The 25272-nt window shown below is 30.8% G+C and overlaps 1 protein-coding gene across 12 annotated transcripts in view; it reads right to left on the reverse strand.

Annotated features, from left to right (window-relative positions):
• The window catches only part of LOC143198892 (long-chain-fatty-acid--CoA ligase 6), a 127112-nt gene that overhangs the window by 9479 nt on the left and 92361 nt on the right, over positions 1-25272 (reverse strand). For 10 of the 12 annotated variants that reach the window (XM_076408512.1, XM_076408520.1, XM_076408548.1 and 7 more), the window contains exon 3: positions 11369-11492. In XM_076408512.1, coding sequence (XP_076264627.1) covers positions 11369-11492 — 124 coding nt within the window. Of the gene's footprint in view, positions 1-11368; positions 11493-18087; positions 18472-19474; positions 19677-25272 lie in introns of those variants that run through there. The other 2 variants (XM_076408604.1, XM_076408595.1) reach the window with 2 other exon arrangements.

Genomic DNA, 25272 nt, shown 5'->3' on the forward strand with positions numbered 1-25272 from the left:
CACGGTGCATTGTTTTCGTGAAGCAGCACTTTCTTTTTCTTCAAATGCGGCCGTTTTTCGGCGATTTCGTCCTTCAAACCAATAACGTTATGTATTGTATCAATCGCTGTTAGTGTCCTTCCTCTTTCAAGGTAGTCAAAGAAGATTATTCCATGCGCATCCCAAAATACAGACGCCATAACCTTGCCAGCCGACTGTTGCATTTTCCCACGCTTTGGAACGAGTTTATCGTGTGCAGTCCACTCGGATGACTGTCGATTGGACTTTGGAGTGAAATGATGGAGCCATGTTTCATCCATTGTCACAAATCGACGCAAAAACTAGGGTTTATTAAGCTTGACTAACTTCAAACACTACTCTGAATCATCAACTCGTCGTTGTCTTTGGTCAAAAGTGAGCTCGTGCGACACCCACTTTGCACGGAACTTTCTCATACCCAAATATTCGTGAATGATATGATGTAGACGTTCAGTTGATATCTTTAGAGTGTCTGCTATTTCATTCAGTTTCAATTTACGGTCATTTAAAATAATTTCTCATTTTCAACCTCTTTTAGGCGTCCACTGCGTTCACCGTCGGTGGTTATTTCACTACGTCTAAACTTAGCATACCAATCTTTGATGCTTGATTTTCCTGGGACAGTATCCGGAAACTCAGCATCAAGCCAATGTTTTTCGTCAACTCTATTTTTTCCCTTCAAAAAGCAATATTTTATCAACATGCCAAAATCCTTTTTATCAAGTTTTGTCACAATAACAAAAGTTGCTTCACTCAAAATGCTATAATTCACAAATTAATGATCCGACAGCTGTCAAATTTATACACACATCTTTTGAGGGTTATGACTAACTAAAAAACATGGATTTAATTCTAGTAGCGCCATCTATGTGACTTTTCAATTGACCTGTTATATAAATGATGTAATATCAAAACATTACTTGAAACATTTGCCGACGACACGGTCGTTATAGCAAAAGACATCTCTGTTAAGAGCTATATAGAATTTACAGCTTAACATATACCCAAGTCATTTTTGCGATCCGATGAAAAGACAGAAACCTAACTATATTATTTGAGAGGTACACAATTCCTCAAGCAAAATCAGCGAGATACTTCAGTTTTTATTTTGTTGGTAGATTAAATTGGAAACATCACGTTAGACAAAAGCTTTGCATATCAGATTCGTAATTAAACGTCTTATTGACTTATCACACTTAAACGTTTTGGTTACTGTATTACCCCCAACTTGACCTAAAATTAAAGAATTTTATCAGCCAATAATAAATAGTAAAATGAAACAAACGACAGTGTTTTTATTATAGCAATATATTAATCAAACCATACATATTAACTGAACCCAAAGATGCAAATGTGTTTCTGTTTAATTTTATTTGCATAACAAAATTATCATTAGTGACAAATCTACTTCTAAAGTATTAATATTAGCCTACATTAATTTCTTTTTGACTTTTTATGAGACTTTCTAAAAGACGTATTTAATTTTTTATTTATACGTTCGAGATATATATTATTAATAAGTATAGCCGATAATAAAACGATAAATAAAAGTTTTGTTGCTTACTGTAGACCGTTTCTAGGTTAATGTGTTTCAGATCGTCTTGTTATTTGTCTTTTTCTAATCCAATGTTTCATTTTAATCATAAATTGAGCTGAGGATGATTTCAAACAAATATAATAAAATGTAATAATTTACGTAATATATCAGACTATTTAATAAGTTCACAAGTTCACGGAGTGCTATCAATCTCATTTTTAATTTTACTTCGTGATTAAATTAAATTTAATTTGAACATTTTAAAGATACAACCAACTGGGTGCCTAATGGATATTCGAAGCTAGTTCGTTGTCATTGCTGAATAATAGGCTAGAATGTGGCAGTTAAATTACTATTATAATCTTTTGGACTAAAAACTCCCGATTTACAGACGAAAATATTAAATCGCTAAAATCGGTGAAATAAAGTACGAATTGTTTCAGTGTCCAGTGTATTCGTAAGATCTACTGATGAGCTCCTTCTGATAGAATTGTAAAGGAATATTTTACAGGTCTATGTCCGCGAACATATTAACACCGTTGCATATACAAAATATATCTCGTACTAAGTATTGTCATTCAAAAAAATAGAATAACTATAGACATAGATTTAACTTAATAGGAAATTTTTGGGAAGTTTATACATATATATATATATATATATATATATATATATATATATATATATATATATATATATATAAATATCAAATACGCATCACGTTAGACAAAAAGCAAAACACATTAGAACCAAATTAAAACAACTATAATGGTTAGTAGGAAGATACTCTCAACTTGATCTAAAATCAAAGAGGTTGATCTATAATACAATTATAAAGCCAATTTTGACCTATGGGATGCAAATATGGGGTTGCACTAAAAATTCAAATCAACTAGTCATACAACGGTGTCAAAACAAGGTTCTTCGATTGATTACCAGTGCCTATCGCTATGTAACTAATGAAAAACTGCACGATGACCTGGAAGCCATGGACCTGGACATTTGAAGCGCCCAACATAAGTTTATTTTTTTTATCTCATTGGCCTTTAGGAAGTTGTGAAGAGGATGAACACGAAGGCTCTAAATATTTACATTCTATGCTAACCGGGGAAGAAATGAAAATACTGCCAGTCTAAGTCTTTGAGCTATCTCTTTTATTTTATTTGGCGATTTTGCCACGTCGTATATTTATATTTATTTATTGTTATAGATTATGTTTATATTTATTTATTCTTACAGATTATATTTATATTTATTTATTTTTACATATTTTATTTTTATTTATATTTTAATGAATTTTATTTAATAAATTTATTTCAGAAAAAAAATAGTTTTTTATTTAAATTTAACTGGTCAATTAAACGTGACGTCAAGGCTGTCATGTTCCAAACATTACTAATGGGTCAATCAAATGTATTCGCAGTAAAATATGTCTCTTACAGGTGCCTATATTGGAGATTTAAATTGACAAATCAAATTGCTTGAATGGCCCATTATGGCGCCCTCTGGATGTTGGGTAAAGCAAAACTTTGGGCCAGAGTCCCATATTGAATTACATCTCTATTATTCTATGACTATAGGTTTATTAAAAGTTTGACATACGTATATAAAGAAAATTACTGGTGGTTGCTGCTAAGTTTGTATTATACAACAAAACTTTTCTTGACATATTTAATCGAAACTGACATAACATGCCAGCTTCATTTTGACATCTAACCATTACAATGGCAATATAATTCAACATTGTTCTTAAAAAGAAGAAAGAATTTTTGGTATTAATTATTTTGTATTTTGATTTGTTGTGCTTATGCAGCCTAATCATTTTGGCAGATATATGTTAGTTTTGTTCTGATTTTTGTTTTAAATTACTTAAATCCAGTTAAAATTACTATATTTGTTTTTTAAAATATTTCACAACAAATTGTAATTTTCATTTATCAATACGAAACAATGTACCATTAGTGGTAATTAAGATAAATTTATTGCATATTGTAATTGTTAACCTAACTAATTAACTTGACCTGAAATGGCTACGATATTTATCAATTAATTTCATAGGAAATATATTTTCTGTATGAATATTCCATGACGTCTATATTAAGATTGCGATATTTGATAAATATTCTCCTAAAGTCATGAGTTACTGATGCTCCTCTACTATTTAAAGCCATTCATATATAGAGGTAGACGTAGAATTTAAATTGATTTTAACAGGTTTTATTGATTAAGGATGAGATTATCTAGATCAGCACTCAAAAAAATACATACAATACTCAAATACTCAAAAGTTTGAACTAAAATGGTTTCATTCACAAAGTCATAGTTTTAGATATAATTTTCGATAGCATGACGACTCATAAGCTAAAGAAAATATTACCGAAATAATATACTGAATAATTGAAATCTTACATTACAGCCATACTATTTAGTGTCAAAAAAAAGAAAACACGCATGTGATTACATTATTGTAGCTACATTTGCTGATGACACTGGGATTATTGCTGTCGGAGACAATAGCGAAGAAGCCACACGAAAATTATAACAGGCCAGTGACAATATAAATAATTCACCTAAACTTGGAAAATAAAAATTAACGAAAGCAAAATCTGTGCATGTGCAGTTCACGTATAACCAGACCGCATAAGTAATAGTATAAATAATGGTATCATTTCGTATAGCAACAACTTTAAGTATCTCGGAATGAATCTTGATGCAAGATTTCGCTGGAATGAACATGTAAAAAAGAAAAGAAAAAAATTGGGGTTAAAATATAAGAAAATTTATTGGTCAATTGGAAGAAAATCACAATTATCAGGCCAGAATAAATTGCTATTATACAAGCAAGTATTGAAAACTATATGGTCATACGGAATTCAGTTATGGGGATCTTCTGCGAAAACTAATATAAATACAGTTACAAGCTTTCCAGAACAAAGTTTTGGGAAGTACCGTAGATGCACCGAGATATAACAGGACTGATTACTTACGCCAATAATCGCGATAATAGCAAGGAAACATGAGTCCATTATCTTGTCAATATCGAATTAATACAACTATTAGATAACACCAGTGTCCTGCGCAGGCTTAGAAGAACCAAATCATTTGATCTTGAGCAGTGTGGTCTAGTGAGGTTGCATAGAAAAACAGCAGTGTTAATACATAAAAGTTATTACACTAAATATTAAGATAGGGCCGATGGGTCTTTCCAGATATGTAGGTTTAAGTTAATGCAAAGACGAATTATAAGTTAATCGGCAACGACTAGTAACAATGTCATAAATAAATTTAAAATAATTAACTTAGTATAGAACGTGTGAGGTATAGGTGAACTATAGACTAATTTATAAACATATTATCAGGACAAAATGGAAACTGCTTTCAATTCTCAAATTTTAAAGTTTTATTACACAAAAACTATTAGATATTTATTAGGGAAATAATTTTCTGTCGTTGGGGCAGTTACTGTCATGAGAAACCGCCGCTTAACTTCTCTAAATTCCTAAACATTTTTTTTAATTGATGAGAAATCGCTTTTTGAGTAATCCCTAGTGAGTGGGCAATTTCATGCTTTTTGTCAACTATCTTCATCCAGCAGCTCCTCTAACTTCACATCTAAACACCTGGACATATCCTGACATGTTCTTTCCATATGCCTCTGTCAATATTTTATGTGCCCTTAGTAGTTGGAATTGAAACCAAAAAGCTACACTTCCAGAAAATGATGCTTATTGGGCTCAAAATTAGTAATGTTTACTCAAATATATATCACGCTGTATATAATTCACAAATTTAATATTAAGGAATGTAATATTTTATAAAACGGCGAGTTTCAATTTGTATTTGTAATAAATAAACAAGCTTTTGTAAGTTACTTTTTTATAATTTATGTTGTAAATCTATGAAAAACTTAATGAAACTGCTGAAATATCATTTCAACGTACATTTACAGAACACTGCTACCTGATTTTAGTATAAATACATAGCCGGTCTGAAAATCATTAAAAAAGTTTATTAGAATATTATCATAGGTATTCTTTCATAATAAGTACTTAATTTTTGATAAAAAATGGATTGACCAAGTTTATAAAAACAATCAAAAATGTAATAAAATAAAATTCCTAAATTTTTAAATTAAAAGATACATAAAAACAATAATTAAGCAAAATTGCACTGAAAAATCAATCATGGCAAAAATGCGTAATATAGAGCTGCAATAATTGTTTCAAGGTCTAATAATATAATAGAAATAAATGTCTACCATCGTTTAAAAGTAAATTGTCATATCACGTAGCGTAAAAATCGAATCGTGTAATCCGTACAATCTACAGTTTGTTGCTCTGGTTTTATGACGTCCGTTAGGTTTAAGCGTTTCCAAATTAATTATATATAATAGCGTTCAAGTGTAAAATTCAGGATACCATGCATCTTTAAAAGTATTACGCTATTTAAAGATATTTTAACGCACAACATATTTAGCTGTAGCTATAAATATAAAATGTTTTCTAAATAATTCATTTATATTTGTAAGACGCATTTGGAATTTATTGAACTAACTAATTTTATAGAGACAAAAGGGTACAACCCACACATGGTTCAAGAATATTCCATAATAATACATAATTTTATAATTAAATAATCTTTATAGATTTTCACTTTTCTCTGCTCCTTTTATTCTTATTCTCATTCTTATACGATTGTTAATTAAGTTATGCGTTATTATGTTAAAAGGTTAATTTAATCTATAGTGTGACAAAAGTATTAATATCAAGTATCAATGCCTATTAATATAGTTTTTCTCAAGTTTCATTGAAAAATTATAATTAGCAATGTTTCATTAAACCTTACATTTTAGTATAAAATAATTATTGTTATTTCCTTTCCGTTTTCATTACAGGTTAACATTTTTTAAAATTTAAATCGACTTTATAGATCAACATGCCCTCTCCTTACAGAGATTCCTTTTGATTCAGGTTTGTGGTACTGGATCTGTTTCATCTTATATTACATGCAACTTTACAATTATTCAAAACTATATATTGAGTAATTTTATATTTTCCTGTTTCCAGCGACCAAAGCAACTGCATTAAAGTTCGGCATACTAGGGGAAATCAGATCAGAAATCAGCATCAGATCCAAAATCATAATCATGAGGCAATATGATCTATACGTTGATGGTAGCAAAATAATATGAATATAGACCTGGACAAATGCCACTGCTGCCATATAATGCTAAAACTACGACTTTAGCATTGAAACCTACCAGAAATATGAATGTGTGTAAATCATACAGCGTAACGTGGAAAAATCAGTTACAGAAAGAGAATGTTACTGCAGAATCTTAACTATAAGACAGATTTGTCCTGCAGTAATAACTTGTTCAAAATATGATGAAAAATAATTTTAAGTTCATTCAGCAGTTGACTAGATTGAGTATATATCATAATAGAAAAGATGATCTATATCCTTAATGGTAAATAAGAGGATATGGACTTGAGTGAGTGAATGCACAACAATTGACAAGAAATATTCCAACCATTTCAGAATCCAGTAATTCCACTAATCAACCGATAATGATTCTCATTATGATCCATTGATTAATTATTAAAATAACCCTGAGGGTGGTATACGAGATAGGATTGGTCATAGAACCAATAGTCAAAAGAACTATAGAGTTCTTGTGCTTGTTACGGCTTTTTTGGTTTCTATAAATCTCAAAGCCCCCTTGATCTTTTTTATCAAAATGGTCTTGTGTCAAATAAGTCATTGTTTGATGTTCATTATGGCTACGAGATGCAAATGATGGCTTTAGATATGGCGAAATATTTTTTCTATCACTGATTGATGGTACACCAAATTTTGTTAACTAACTTGACCATCAGGATAATATATCTTTTTGGATACATTAAATTACAGGTTTATTGATATTCCAGAAATAATTTATAATTAATTTATACGATATAATGATTAAAAGGGGAAAAGGAGCGAAAATTTGCAAAGCTACAAGACGTGAAATATAATTTAACATAACAAAAGATCTACTATATTTAAAATACATTATCTTCTTAACTAAATAAAATTTGACAAAATAACTGACATATCTTTGACAAAATTGAAAACAAAGTAAAATCTATTAGATGCTTGCATGTCTTTTGATCAGCGATATTTATTAGTGAAAATGCGAATTATCAATGTAAACCAGTATTAAAAAACTTCTTAACTGTTAGCTACACATAAAATAACAGTTTTTCGTTTAGAAGCATTCAGATGCTAATCATGGAACTCTCAAATCTGCAATGAAATACTTTGATTGTTTAATTTGAAGAAATCTATTGCCAAGGTCAATAAACAATTTTAAAGGCTTATGGCAATACTGCTCTATTATATCCTAATTGTTCTACTGATTGAAACTGTTACTGCAGATGTTTATCGGCGCCATTTGGGCAAATTGAACGATATATTATCGCAAAAAAGCATTCAACATCGATTATTGCAAATTCGCCCTTTTGCATGAAAACGCTCTACTACACGTTGCAAGAATTGGGAGGGATATACTGTTATAGCTCAAATGATTTAAAGTTATGTTTCACCCAACATTCTCGAATTAGTGAAGAAATGCGAATATGGATTAATAGCTCTAATGTTACGTTGCCAGAAAAATGGGAATAGTGAAAAAAATTATAGAAAATTTATGATTGATATCTATTACGTGAAAAATGATCGGATCGGGTCATACGGATAAGGAACATATTAAAAGATAAATAGTTAATATTGTACCTGGTTGCAAACAACAGTATAGATTCGAGTTAAAAAAATACAATAATTTTTTCAAGATCCAGCTTTACACAAATAACTTATACAATTGTTTAAAAGTAAATTGTTATATCCTGTAAAGTAAAAATCACATCCTGTAATTGGTACAATCTACAGTTTGGTGCTCTGATTTTACGACGTCCGTTAGATTTCCAAAATTAATTGTAATAAGCGTTCAAGTGTAAAATTTAGGGTACAAGTATAGTCACAAAAATATTTAACTGAATGTGACTTAAATTTTAATATACAATAATATAAGTTTTAAGCATAAAATAAATTATATATTTAATTATTTCTTTATTATTGTCATATAGTAATATTTCAGTTATATCCACATCCGATGAAGGTTAATTTTTTATAATAATTATAATTAATTTATTTGAGAGCGAAGAATCTTATTACCTGCCAAAGCGAATCTATAATATAAAATATGGCAGCTAATATAATATAAAATCTAATAGCAGATTTAAGAATGGCCACGACTTAAACAGGGGAAAATCCTTTTAATATACGGGAAACTTTTTGTAGGTTTCTAGGTACCGATGTGGCATTTTATCAATTATTGGTATAAATGTTTTAGAAAGAACAGCCTAGAAAGTGTGGAGATGCGGAATTGTGAAACTCGTGTACATGAATACGAACTATTATTTCTAAGCATTTATATCAACAGGGAAAGATGCAAAAATTGGAAGTTGAATGTTACATGTATTGAGTGAATATATTTTATAAACGTACATTATGACGGGAATTAAAAAATACGTGAAACTGAGTGCCGGTTAAGCCAGAAGATGACATCCATCATTTTCTGGTATGTGTGTGGTACAAGAAGGAAGTACATTATTACGAAATCTTGGAGGTTGGCCAGATGGTAAATGTGGAACGCTATATCCAAATATTGAATAAAATAAGTGAATATGTAATCAGATATTAATTATTAGCCAAGGAGACTGACAAGTTGGTGGTGGGAAGCTCCCACTCACGACGCTTATTCACCATACTTGACTCTGATCACTTCTTTATCTCGAAGACCATATAAAACGATCGACAATATTATCAAAATTGAGTTGTTATCTATAGAAATTAAGTCATATACCAGATATTTTGGCCTTGACTCAGATGTAAACTTAAAATAAAATGATGGGAAAAACAACTCAAAAACTTTGGTACCTTTTTTTGGATCTAAATAAAATATTGTTCTAATAGCAACTCTTGAAACCAATATACTTTTTCAACTGAAATAATATATCAAAGGAAACAATTATAATAACGTATAAATGTTTAAAAAAAGTGTTATCAAGGCTTATTAGAAAATCATCAGGTCACAAGAATTGGATTCATAAATTAAATCTATTGTTCAATCAGGATAAGGCTGCTCATAAATAGTATGGAATAATGTTATTTCCTATAAATTTTTACAGTCTTTCTAGCAAAATGGCAGAGGTTGAAAGAACGATGTTATAATATAACTATAGTTATGAAAATTCCACTTCATTGTCTATGTGTAAGGCTCTCCTGGGTGAACACACGCTTAGGATTATTGCAGTAGCTCCGCCTTTCATAGCCATTCATAATACATTACAGTAAATATTATTTTGCTTAGTAAACAATTAATGAAACGATACAATGTTGGAACGCTTCGAAATGGCCTTTTCGTTCAATTCGTATGGTAGTTATTTTTCTTCCTCATCCCATCACATGTAAACGACTGGAGCAGTTGAACCGGGTTATGTGGGACTGCCTCTGGGTTTAACAATACACTATTCCGAAACCGCCCCAGAGTTGACCCCTGTGGGTCGCTACTGCTACTGCATTAAATTTGGGGATCTGGCACCCGCTAATAGGGCAGCTGCTATTGAGCATGATGACTCAGCGAAATAACAGATAGTGAAACTAACTATTGATTCGCGAACTTGATTAATACACGACTGGATACTGTCGTATGGGGGCAAAAGATGCGAGGCAAAAGATGAATATGACTGCAGCAACAAATGAGGTTGTTTCAGCCTGGAAAAGAGGGAGGTTAGCGGTGACGCGCTGCTAAGCTCCCAGCATGTCGACCAGCTCTCGAATAAGCGCGTTTTCAGAAAAACTTGAGCTAAGTTGTTGTTTGTGGAATGGTTGAGATGTGAAATGCTTGATTTTCGGAGTGTCAGTTTCCCTATGAATTTTATTATTTCTGACAAACCATGGAGCGTTGAAGATTCTCCTGAGGAGCTTATTTTGGAAAACTTGAAGAGGTTTCACCTGGTTGGGTGTAACAAACTTGAAGTAGACATTAGATCCGTAGAGGAGTACGGACAGAATTAACATCTTGTATAATAAGCATTTGATGGAAATGGAAAGTCTAGAAGGGAAGATCAGAGAAGATAGCAGGTTTGCTATTCCTGAACCTTTCTGGATTATTTTCTGGATTTGGGAATGCCAGCCGAACCGTCGGTCGAAGTGAAGACCTAGCTACTTGATGTTACCCAGCCATGGAATTGTTGCGGTGTCGATATTAAGTTGCGAGACGAGCAGTGCGTAACGCTTCTTATGGAAAATCATGGACCTGGATTTTCAAGGGGTTGATTTGACCGCATCATGGAGCAGTTGATTCGTCAAGAGAATAATTAACATTCTTTAACTGTTAAGCTGTCTAATAGATGAGAGTGTCATCTGAGAGTTTTATCCAATAAGTCATGCAATTCATTGTCTGTGGTTTTTTTTTCTTCAAGATATTCATTATGATTGACATCAAAATCACTACTTTTAAGTCCCCGAAACCAAAATCATCAATTGATATATGATGGAACACCATTACCATAAGTTTTTAAAAGCACTCGGAATTTAAGTTCTGATTAGTGTTTCCTAGCAGTGGACAGTACTTTTAAAAGTAATAATGTAATATAATCATTTTCACAAAAAAACTTATAATTTAAAAAAATACCTTAAAGCTAATTCAAATTTTTTTAAATGCTGTAAATCAATGTTGATGTATATTTTAACTAAATATTTAATACTTACTAGAGACTTTGGCGCCACGTCTAAAGCTCTCATACAACGTCCTAGCGTCTGCATGCAAATAACTGACAAACTTCCCTTCTTTTGCATCTTTATAAAATCTGGAAACCCTGATCACATCTGGACCCTGGAAATAAAAATGTCGGTCATTAATCATTCGACTTAATTGCCCAATTAATAAAACCATTAAAACCCATAAATTGAATTTCGTTTGAAATAATTGTGTCATTGATCTCGTAACAAATGAAATCTGAATGAGTTGTAGAAAATTTTACGGCCTTACGACGAAACAGCCGCCGTTGTTTTCGATTTCGACTATTATTAATAAATTTTCCGGTGGAATGCCAATTGAGTTATGATAGATAAGTGTGAAGGCGATGAACCTCTGGCATCATCGTTGAAAGTTTCATCATATCGAAGTAGTTAGATATCCGAACAGAATCGAGGGCTTTCGAGAACGTTTCGCGATCTGGCGACGATCCAAGGTATTTGCACATTTTAAGTTAATTGAAAATTTTATTTTTATTTGCTTAATGGGTTGTTGTTTTTATCGGAATATCGTCGAGTACACCTGGTTCAATTTTAAGGTTGCATATCCAAAAATAAATGTCTAATACGTTGTAATGTGGTTTATGATAAATTATAAAAACATGTTGTGTTAATTTATATGTCGTTTTGTGATTTTGTCAGAGTGTGTGGTTCATTAGAATTTTTCAGCGAATATCAAGAATTGTCATTTAAGCTGACACCTAACCTGCATATACTGGCTAAATGAAAAGAACTTGAACTTAATATATGTCAAATGTATTGACTTATCGGACGCAAGTCCAAGTTATCATTAAATAACAAGGTATTGCTGTATGAAAAAACACTTAGTCATATGGAATCCAACTATGGGGTATTCCTAGTAAGTCTAATATAGCGAGCATAGAAATGTTCCAAAACAAAGTGGTTAATGTCATTGTTCATTCTACGTACTTTGTCTTTAATGAAGTCATACAATGCGATGTCATCTTAAAACCTACAACGAGTATAATTAAAATTATTTGTGTTATATACTTTAAAAAAGTATTAGTCCACCGCAATGTGCTAGATAATCAGCTAGATGTGCTACGTGATAATGAAGTGCATAGACTATAACATTTAACACCATCTGATCTGGCTATACAATATATATAGACTATAGAATGACATTTTGAATAGGACTATTTTATTAACATAATATTTTCCATGAGATCACTTAATGAAGTAATTATTTACGTGTCATGAATATAATATAATTATAAGAAATGTATATTGCCTAGTGGGCACAGTTTCGAAGCACTAAGAGAAACAATTTTAAAATATTATAATTTTTCATATAAAATTCGCTCACATAATTGGAAATATAATAAAATATTATAATTACTCAGCTCGACTTAAATTATTCAACTAGATTTGTTCACTATCAGTTGTATGTTCAATAGAATGAAATATGGAAGTAGATGCTCCTCCTTTCTTGTGTATTGCTGATTGCAAGTACTTAAATTCCTGCTCTTGTTCTAATAGATGTCGTAGAACTTTATAATAGAAGGTGACTTATCAGTGCTCAATATTTCATGGTCTTTTCTTCATTTATCGTCAAGCTATATGGTTCGGCAACGCAAACTATACTGGAAGACTTAATATCTGTATTGGCCAATTCTTCTGTATGGTTCTGAGACTTGGATACTCTTACGGTTCGATATCTCTAAGCTTGAGGTCTTTTGAATACGACGCTTAAGCCAAATTCTACATGATTCTCTTCAAGATCGTTATAAATAATGAGATGTTATAAAAGTAGTCATTCGACTAAGGCAAAGTATTCAAAATCCTGCTGCACCAACAGTAGCGTATTGAACTAGAGGTAGATGCTCTCTCAGAGTCCCAGAATTGATGTTGACGATGATGTATTATTATAAATATAGCGCTATGATTAGGCAACATTAGATTAGCGTTAACGAATTTGTAAGATTATATTAGGCGCCATGACTCTATTTAAATGCTTTTCGAGTAATTAAATCTACTACTACGTTGAAAAGAATCATTTCGTTTCGCATCCCATAATAATTTAACAGATAATTTCGTATTCGTATACCATCGCTTGAATGATTTTAATAATTTTTAAGCAAACGTGTTCAGCTTCCAAAGCAGTCCTAAATGTTTACAGTCGAAAGCAGAGCGAAAAGCAATAAGAACGGCAATTGCACACTTTCGGCATCTAACACATTTTTCCATAATTTATCGGAATGCGAAAATTTTATACATAAAAGCAGTTCGGTTCTTGCTGAAATCCTGCTATTAGTTTCAACAGTTTATCCTAATTCCTTGGTCATTTTTACAATATTTAGTTAAATTACTTAACTTTGTATCAAAGTCAGTCTCTTTTGCTTAAAACTATCAAACATATGCATTTCTCAAAATAAAATAATATAAAAACTTAAAATAATCATGAGTCCTGTGTTGTTTGGTTTCAATTCCTAGGCGTACGTTATTTTTACGGTATTGCTTCAACGATGATTTAGAAATCTCTTTTCTTAGCAGTACTGTTGCTAAATTATGAGAGTGATCTGCTCAGCTTTTTGTCTAACACAATGTTTCCAATTTAATTTACCAAGGTAGTTCTGATTTTGTTTGAAGAATTGGTCATCCCTCAAATGATAATTTTATCATAATTGATAATAATTACTTCCCATTATATGATAATTAATCCTAATTATAGAATTTTCGCAGCAACACGAAATTAATATATATAGATCGAACAATAAAGCTGTCTTTCGTACTTATTTGCTTATCTCTAATCACTTTGTGGATCTTGTTGACTGCCACATAGTTTTCCTATAGCTCCACTTGGAGCTAAAATAGATTCCTTAATGCGATAACTATAGTCGATAAAGTTTTGAATGCTGAGAATGCCCTTCATGCGATATTCTAAATTACCTTTAGAAAATATATTACTCCAACAACGAACAGTAGGAGCACAGTAATAATTTGCTTACTATGCGAATCAGTATGAAATGCTATACCATGAAACGTCTGGAATGATCGGTGCACTTGTTTGTAACTAACAGTAGCTTCTAAAAATATAGTTGACCTGTAAGACCTGTGCGCTGGTTCGTTAAAACATTCATATAATAATTATAATACACATTTTTATTAACAAATATTCGGTCGAAAATATAAACAAAGAAAGACGACTTTTGCCCAATGTCTCAAAGAAAACAGCGTTTTTTCTAGCTATAGAGAAACCATAAACACTAAATAGTAACATTATTGTTAAAATGTGTTCATAATCAATTGCATTAATTGATCAAAATCAAATCCAAATACTAGAATGATTTCCGATCAACGTATTATATTAGACAAATAATAATAAATTTGGCGTTTCGTAATATTTGGGGTTAAAAAACTTTATTTTATTTTTCTCGGTCACGAGGAACATTCTCAAAGGATTCAAGGTAAATATTTTACATATCACTCAACAGTTTTTTAATTTTTAAAATAACTTAACTGGTGCTCGTATGCTATTAGAAAAACAGTTAACTATAGTAATAAAATAAAAATAAATTGAAGTGATTGTAAAAATAGTAAGGATCGTAAAAAAAAACATATTTTAGTGTCATTTATATGTGCGCACATTTTTTTTTAAATTCAGAGCAACAGATTTTGGCACAACAGTGTGGATAATTCCAATAAAATTTTATGAAACGTTGCATGGACAACTGTCTGGCGATAAAAAAGTTGATTTTTCTCTTTTTTATGCTCAATTAATTACCACGGTATATCCCTACTTACAAAGTTCTATTTTGCTTCAAAAAGTGTTTAATTTTATGTTAAACGGCGATACAAAACAACACTGAGGGTTTAAATTCATCGTAATATAAACTAAACTTCTAGCTCTAGACGTCTCACTCGTTACACCATTAACAAGTTTCATTGAAACAATTTTAGCTTAAAACACTAATCTATATTATAAAACAAGCTTGTTGGTACATCTTATAAGTTAAGAAAGGGTCTTATAAGTTGAAAAAAAAATGGAGCAAGTTTCTATTTCTCTCATCTAAAGAAACTTGAACGAATAATGGTCATAATTCAAACATATTTGATACCAGATGAACATACAGGAGGAACGATTGAAAAACTGCAAATAAAATAGACTAAAGATTCTCTCAGGCGTAAGGGTATTTGAAAAATAAATACTACTATTGACTTCAAAAACAGTTGTAATCATAGAATAATATATTCATATGATTTCGTTCCATTTTTACGAAAATTTCATGTGTAGGCATAGTTATTATGGATTTATCTACATCAAATATTTATATCATTGCAATATAAATATTATTATATAAATACAGTATAAATTATTTATAAATATAATATAATAATGTAATAATATATAACAGTGTGATAAGAAAGGTTTATAGGCTAATATTATAATATTTTATTGAAAAGTAAAAGAAGTAAAGGTATTAATCCAGGTTCAATATTACTATTCACCGATTGGAATTTAACAGAATGTATCTGTGTATCTAGAATATATATATATATATATATATATATATATATATATATATATATATATATATATTACACACTAACACAGTGTAAGGGAATAGAATTATTTTTAGAAAATTCGCAGATTAGTGTAAATATTTTATTATAGAAAAAAATGAAATTTATTTTAGTTTGCGATGTTTTATATTTGAAATTATATTATTTCGAATTAATATATAACTAAAATGCCATTATATATTAGGGTGTTGTGGAAACCGAATAGAAAAAACCGATTTATAATTGTAAACACCCAATATATTCGGGTGTTCCGCAGTATCCAGTTAGTATCACTCTTTAGTCTTTTATAATGATGAGAATCAGAGTGGTAGACACAACTCGCATTCATAGTAGTAAAACCGTGCACGAAATTATTTTAGTTACTGTCAAAATCACGTTGAAACCTGTTTTGTTTCAATGTTAGCGAATACTGCATCAATTAGTGCAAATAATTTAATAAATTAATAACAATGTAATAATACTAAAATAAAATAATTTTTAAAAACCAAAACCCCAAAAAAACCTTATAAATCGTTATGTACAAAAAACAGATTAGTCTAACTAATTTACCATTTCGATGTGAATTCTCATAGTTTCTATTTTTTTGCAAACCATTTAATCGTTGTTCGATCGTTTTAGTTATACTGTGTGTGTGACAAATAATCTTGTTAATAATATTAATATTGGTAATAATGCTTAGGTGTAAATAATACGATGTGTATATATTGCTGAGTTTAGAAGCAAAATCTGTAAGTTTTATATCAGACCTCTTAGACTTTGTTTAATGTTTCACAAGTGATGGTATCATGGTAATGACAGTATATGCCATACATGGTAAAACATCACCGGTGGGAGAAGGCGTGAGGAATAACTGACAGAGACCGACGAACACTAAAAAGAATTGTGGCTAGATGACATAAAGCTAGAGTGACAAAAGTGGCAGTAGAACTCAACGCTCACTTGAGTATTACTGTTTCGTTAAAAGCAGCTCTACAAAGCTAACGTTCGTGGATGGATTGCGATTGCGACTCCCTTTGCAAAGGAAGCTGCGAAAGAAGTGGTGCAACGATCATAACACCTGGACACTTGATGATTCGAAGAATGTGGTCGAAGAATCAGAGTTACCATTGTTTTCTAAAAGCGGACTGCCTGCTTCTTAGAGTTCCGGGGGAGGTTCCGTTATGTTTTGGGCGGAAATACATATCTCAATATATTGATGTTGATGTTCTTACTATGACTAGCATATTGCTGCCAAACACTGCCATATTTCAAGACAATAATGTGCAGACAACCAGAAAGGTTCAGTTTTGGTTTGAGGGTCATCAGAATATTATCAAACATTTTCCCTGGTCACGACAATTTTTAGATCTCAATACAATTGAACCGTTGTAGGGAGTTTTAAAGCAGAAGGTGAGATGTAGATTTCCTGGCTGTTTTGGAACAAGAATACGACAACATTCCATTAGAAACTTTAGAATTTGTAGAGTGATTCTACAAATATATTCCGCAAAAATTGCGGCTGTTTCAAAAGCAAATTAGACTCAATACCTTATTAATAAATAAGTATTGTGTATATGTCATATGTCAGATGTCTAATTAGTCGAACAATCTAGTGGTCCAACTTAAAAAAGATCAACAAAATTGTTAAAAGATAATACAGGACAGACACATTTTAAATATTTTTGAATTGTTGGCTATCTTAATATTATAATTTATTCGTAATATCTCGCACAACAAGCGTAATTATAATTAATACATGCCCATAGAGTTTGGCGGTGAGTTCGCCTTAATTAGTTTTACCATCAAAATCACAATCTATTTTTTAAACTAATTTTGATATGTGTAAATAACATCAATACCTTCGTTGACATCATTAAAACCTAATATTTTCTGAAGAATTCCAAAATGTCTCTATAAAACCAACAAAATTATACCTCTTTCAACCTAAATACTAATACAAGTCTTTTAATCAAAATTTTATATGGACCGATTCTAATATTTTATTAGTTAAGCCTATTATTTGGATTAGTAATTGTCAAATTGTTTTCTCGAATTGATAAGAAAATACTGGTATGAACCTGGTTATTAAAATACTAAGGCTTATTAGGTTATGTCTCAAGGACCTACACTTTCTATGTGAAAAAACTTACTTGTTTATTATATATTTCAGACTGATATTTCAAATTGATGGGTATCGTAATGGGAGCAACACTTTTACAGCAGCTCATTTTACCAACTGGTTCTTGTCACGCAATTTCCTCAATAACGGCACAATCACAATCACAACCTTCGACACACAATATCAAACAGGTTCAGCATTTTAACGAGCAGCACTTTGACAGTCATTTGAGCCGAAAGATTGGACCGCTCCAGTGAGTCACACGATGTCAATAAAGGCCGCTTGGCTATCGTTCAAAAAACCTCTCCACTTTATATAACACCACTGAAATTTATGAGTGGAACCTCACCGGACTGTATATTTGATTGAAAAAATAATATTCTTCCCAGAAAAAATTACACGATTTTCGACAGACCTAAAACAAATGAACGGATTAAGTTCAGTTGTCCGATTTGGTGAAGTTTAAATTGTTTTTTGGCATTACGGTATTGATTTTCAATTAAACATTGGTGTTTATTGATGGTTTTGGATTCAGTTACAAATTGTATAGAACAATATCGCACAAAATGTAGCTTTGTAACTAGGAATTTATATGACGATAGATAGTTTTTATTGTACTCAAGAATGAAAATATAATTCTGGTACGATAGTATAAGCCTGTAGTAGTAATTTTCTGTTCTTCTGAAAGTTTATTTATTTATACTACTACTATTTAATATATATGGAATATATATAACATTGATAATATGTTATACTCTATCTACATAAAAAGAATATTACTAACTTGTTCTTGTAGTAATATTTAATTATTAATTGAGACATTTATTAAAACAATAACTAATAATGTTTAATTCAAACGTACATAGTAAAGATATTGTATATATTTCCTAGATAATATATTATGCACTGATATAAGATCATTTAGATATAATTTTTTATTATATTGACCATAGAAAGCAACAAAATGACATCGCTAAATTCATAAAGTCAATATTAATTGCGTTCTTTTGCTTTCGTTGAAATCACTGTAACAGGTACTAAATGCCTATCATCAAATCTAATCGATCTAATTAAGAATATTATTACTAAATTAGGATAAACTGTAACTACAGACTCATATCATTTGAAATATAATGAAAGACATTTAATTAATACAATAAATTTGAAGTTCTATATTAATTAGTATTCATTTAAATTCTCTGATAACGTATTACATAAGATATATTTTTTTAGTTTTTGGTATCATAATGAACGTATGCACAATTTTACGTATAAAAAACTTGGATTGTATAAACTGCTATTGTTGGTTGATATTATTTAATCTGGTTATTCTGATATCTAATAATCTAATGTCATAATTTGATCAAATTAGTAATGCCTAAAGACAACTTCGATAATTATAAGTTTCCAAGCTTTACTTCCAGTTCACTTTCAGACACTAACCACTCATGCCACTACACTAAAGTTGTGAGTTTGTCGAGACTGATGTTCTAAGCGTTTCGCGAAAATTCGCCTTGGGATAAAGCGAATGATTTTAACTGGACGATTCGCGTTAGACCCCGACTGTGTCCCGAAACAATCTGTTACATGTACAGTCAGTATCATCCCACCTTCCTTTATAAATACAATTTTAATTTTGCTCTACCATGAGACACTTAGATTTGTGGATTTTCTTTAAAATGAACTTCAGAAATTTGATTTTGATAACGTGGCGCAGCAAGAAACTAGTTTTTTAATGTTGAATTATGAACTAGGAAAAAATTATTTTAATTTTAGGTTTTTCTTTCATCCCATCCATTTTTGTAACAACTACATTTTCATTATTTTCAGTATAGAGAAGAATGTTAGTTCATGTTAGGAGTCTAAAACGAATTATGTGTCGACTTAATGAAAACGTTATCTTTTATAGGTACTTCGTTGTGTTGTCGATGTAGGCTGATCATAGGTTTAGAATAAGATCATATAATTTCGCTTAGCTGTTAGTATAGTATACAAAATTTTCTCTAAAAATTAATACTAATCAAGCTAGAAGACTTGATGTGTTTTACTACTACGTAGTTGATTTACACTTAGTTTTCGACAATTTTCAAGAGAAATAGGATCAAATTGTTCATTTGATGTTTCTATCAAATGAATGGAATACCAACAATTCTTCGTCAGTCACTCTCGAACATTACTGTGCAAGTTTTACAACATGTATGCGCTAAGATGTAGCGAAAATGCTATATCGTATATCGCGAAATGCCTATACAAATTTTATTTGATTGACATTTGATGTGTACTGCTTCCAAAAAATAACATTATATAGGAATCTGTAGTGCCACATTGTGTAAGTACATGTTTTAAAATTTATTACTAATCTATCTTCATATATATCTTAATATAAATCAAATAGTTTTCCATACGAAGAATAGCTCTGTTTGTTGAGATGAGCCAGTTCCTATACTTTTGGTGTTTGATTGAATTAATTGTCTATTTATAATATTGTATGTTGATATTGAGTTCTAGCATAAAGTTTTTAATAATTTAATTGTGACTAAAAACTAACAGACACAGCCTTTTTACAATGCTACGGAGCATTACTGCATGCATTGCTTTGTAATAATTACTAACATAATCCAGTTGTATTCAATCCGGTTCTTAGTTTTCTTAACCGAGACGTCAAATTTTGAACATCGTTCATATATTTATCTAAAACCTAAACTTTTGAAAGTATTACATTCCTTAATGTGCGCAATATCATCATTATAACACTGAATTTTACATATTCTTTTCTAATTCGTTTTTCATCGATGATCTTTAGTTTTACCAATCTCTAGTCGCTGTTGACGGTCCTTCCTTTTTCAAGGTAGTCAATGAAAAATATTCCATGCACATCCCAAAATACAGACGCCGTAAACTTGCCAGCCGACTGTTGCATTTTCCCAAGCTTTGGAGCGGGTTCCTCGTGTGCAATTCACTCGGATGACTGTCGATTGGACTTCGGAGTGAAATGATGGAGCCATGTTTCATCCATTATCGCATATTGACGCAAAAACTCGAGTTAATTACGCTTGATCGTCTTCAAACACTGCTCCGAATCATTAACTAGTCGTTGTTTATGGTCAAAAGTGTGCTCGCGCGACACATCATACCCAAATATTCGTGAATAATATGATGTACACGTTCAGTTGATATCTGTCAAGTTTCTGTTATTTCATTCAATGTGAATTTACGGTCATTCAAAATCATTTTGTCGATTTTTAAAATATTTTGTTTGGTAACAACCTCTTTTGGATATCCACTGCGTACCAATCCTTGATGCTTGATTTTCCTGGGGCAGTGTCCAGAAACTCGACATCAAGCCAAGTTTTTGCTTCAACTATATGTTTTCCCTTCAAAAGGTAATATTTATCAACACGCGAAATTCCTTTTTATCAATTTTTTCACAATAACAAAAGTTGCTTCACTTAAAATGCTATAACTCACAAACCTATGATCCGACAGCTGTCAAATTTATACACGCATCTTTCGAGGGTTATGGCTAACTAAAAAACATATCGATTTAATTCTAGTAGCGCCATCTATGTGTCAGGCCGGGGACTTGTCAATTGTTATGTTAAGTTATTTCTAGCTGTGAGGCTAGAGTTAGTTTATAGATAGAGATCAGTAGTAAGGTTACGTTTGATGACGTTTTGAGTCAATAGTTAAGTTAGAGACTACATCGTGTACAGTTTCTTACTTTTTTTTATTAACAAAATGCTTTGAAATATTAAGCGCTCTACAGAAACAAGGCTTTGTGTGATGACATAATAGCTAAGTTTGAAAACATTAACATTCTCACTCACTCAGCGCTCTGAAGCTGAAAGCAATATCAATAACAATTAACAGTAAATCGCTCAAAATCAATTCACAGTTCTAATATATAATCAATTATATACAGTAAACATTCATATAAAAGAACTTTGAATAATAAAATATAATAAATATATAACTGGTATTTACACACATGGTCAAAAATGATTTATATCTATATTTTCAATATTAGATATGAAATCTTCAAAAGCAAATTGAAACGCGTTTATTTTTAAAATCTATAAAGCTGATCTAACATTGTTATTTATTACCTTATTATTACTTTTTTTCCGCAGGATTTTTTCAGCTACTGAACTAAAGCTACTGTTTTAAAAATAATATTTCAAACTGATTTAGTAAATGAGCATTTGATCTTATTTTTTTTTAAACAAAAGGACAATACAATATTTGACACTCTCATTTACTAATATTGTTGTAGCGACCGCTACGACCCTTTAGGCCACCACGCATTCACCTACAGCAAGTTTAAGGGTTAGCAACGCCGGTGGATTGGCATCATGCGGTTCCCGGCTATAAAACACCACCACGACGACGTCGCGCTCTTTTTTCTCTACCCCCTTGTAACAGTACCACTACTACAGCGCTACCGTACTTCCTTTACCTTAACCTCATATCCTGTCAATTCTCCTGTCGACCACATGTATGATTTAATATCGAAATAAACCAGTATTTCTTCAATCAGTGTTTTTAGTTCTCGTGCAAATCAAACAATCGCATCGACCGACCGACCGACCAGACGAACATTCCTACATTGTATTAAAAATCACTTTAGATACACATTTTCTCTATACCAGTTAGAGATAGTCTAATAGATTCATACTTATTAGAATCTAATAGCAGTTAAATGATCCAGTTCGTTTATGCCACCATAAACCATAGTTAATGATGGTGCAAAATATTAAATTGCCTATTTTAAACTTTCCTGGTACTCATACGGGTGCTTTCTTTTCTTGAAATCGCAATAAATCATTATCTGATACTGGATCCAATGAATTTATTTCTTATTCCTATTGCATTTGGACTTATTATTATTATTATTCTTTTTAATTTGCATTTAGTCTCCCTAAATTAGTTAAATTAGGCAAATAAGTCGATTACGAACACTCGCCTGTATCAGATAGCGTATTATCGTAATAAAAAAGAATCATGAGTTTTCGGACCACAATTTCGACATCTTGAGAGATGGAGTAAAATACTTCTTTAAATAATTAAAAAAAATTATTTGGCATGTTATTACTTTTAATATTATTACCAGATGGATTAGTTATGAACATTCTTAAAGCTATTTTATGATACCAAATTAAAGTAATTTAGTAAGTGCTCTAAAAGTAAGGAATTCCTAATCCAATCGGGTGAGTCAAGATTGTTTGCCTAATTATTTTTATAATATCACGTGCGAATATCTAGGCTGATTGACTGTTTAATCATGCAGTTATTTAAGTTTCCTTAAAGCAAATGTTTTAAATCACTCGTATAAACATCATAAGTGTATTTTCAGATCAACAACGGATTTTGTTTTATTATATGTCTAATAAATCGCTCAACATTTCTATGTTTAAATTTATGTAGTTATCGTTGATCAAAGTGTGTAATAGTTAAAACAAATAAAAAAGTTCGTTAATAATTTTCCATTAAAAAATGAGAAGTTAGGTAAGTTAACACTGTTGTTCGTAACAGTGCATGCAAAAAATTCAGTCTCTATTTTTAATGATAAACAAATTAAAAATAAGGATTTCAGGAATTCTTAAAGATTCACAACGTTATGATATTAAAATATTGACTTTTGCACTAATATTCCTAGTAAACAGTTTTCTTGTTTTATATTTTAGAGTAATTTTTTACCCACTAGGGCTTACTTGTACAGAAATTACTGCTTAATGTGGAGCCATGGTTCTTAGCATTAATGCTTCCGACTGGCGAGTGACTAACAGTAGAACGACTATACCTTCACCTTGATCACTCATTTACCACTTTCTATATAACATATTATTTACAATGGATGTGTAATTAATAGCTGTACCTGACAGCTGCAATTGACCTGGTCGATGAAATTTTAATTTTACTTATTTTATTTAAATTTTTTATGTAACCAATAGTGTTTCTCATTATTGAGCAAGCAAAGACAGTTTTCGTGTTAAAATATAGACAAAAATATAGAGCTAATAATATATAGCAATTAAAAGAAATTTGAACTTAAAATGTATATAATGCATGAATAACTCGTACGAATTAGATATAAAAGATGAAGAGTGAATAATTTCATCAGATAGACTTCTGCCGTGAAGTTGATCTTTTGAATAGAAGATCAAGACAACCATCAATAACAAAAAGTACTACTAGTAATAACACAAAGCTCCCAATCCTGTTCGTTTTGCTCCATTCTAGTACTTCTTTGCTTACCAAGGCTTGACGAAAAGTAGTGATAAGAGACCTACAACATCAACATGTGATAGTAGAACGAAGCCTTATTATTCATTTTAAGGTATAAGTTATTACGATTAATGAAAGTGGAATAACGTTGAATTAAAATAGTGTGACTTGAAATCATCAGGGATTTTACTGACGATTGACAGAATATCCCATATACAAAATCAAATGCTTCAGTTGTGTTTAAATGTCCAATGAAATATATAGGGCAAACTGAATATGTAGGATATCGGTTAATATATAAAATTTTAGATGTGTTTGTTATACGAATAATTAATTTATTCCAAATAACAGAAAAATATTATTTCAGAAAAATAATTAATTAAATTAACTTAAAGAGGAACTCTTATTAAGGAGTCTTATTGATTGAAATATTGATGAAAGCAGTCCAATGTAATTCTTATCTAATATTTTGTCGCGAAATACCTAAGCCTGATAAAAATAAACTATTGAGCTTTTTGTCACCTTCGCTTCCAATAATATCCCGAGGTCAATTTGCATGAGTGGTCGATTGTCAGGACCGTATTCGGTCCATTTGTTACAAGTCGTTAATTTAAAATCGAATAACAAACTTTATGGCGGGATAAATGACCATTCGTTACACATACGCTTCAAAAAGCACGTTTTGGTTTAAAAAGCGATAAAAAGATGTATGAAAATTCGTAAATTAAATATGTGCATCATAAACTAGTTTACGATCAGGAAGATATTAATAGACGTGACAATTTTAATCATGCTGCTTTACTAATAAGGTTAATTAAGTTAATATAATGATGTTTATAGGTTCGATCTTTGGTACAACTAATTTTATAACTAAATATTAATTAACAACATTGTGGAAAAAATATTTTTTATTTCAATTAGTTCTATATAAAAATAATGTTGTTTTTGTAATGAAGATGTAATTTATTATGAACTAAATAATCATCAGTAT

Source organism: Rhynchophorus ferrugineus, unplaced genomic scaffold, assembly GCF_030347505.1.
Source record: "Rhynchophorus ferrugineus isolate W39M unplaced genomic scaffold, kcgeb_rfMv2 rfM1, whole genome shotgun sequence".
Classification (NCBI taxonomy): domain Eukaryota; kingdom Metazoa; phylum Arthropoda; class Insecta; order Coleoptera; family Curculionidae; genus Rhynchophorus; species Rhynchophorus ferrugineus.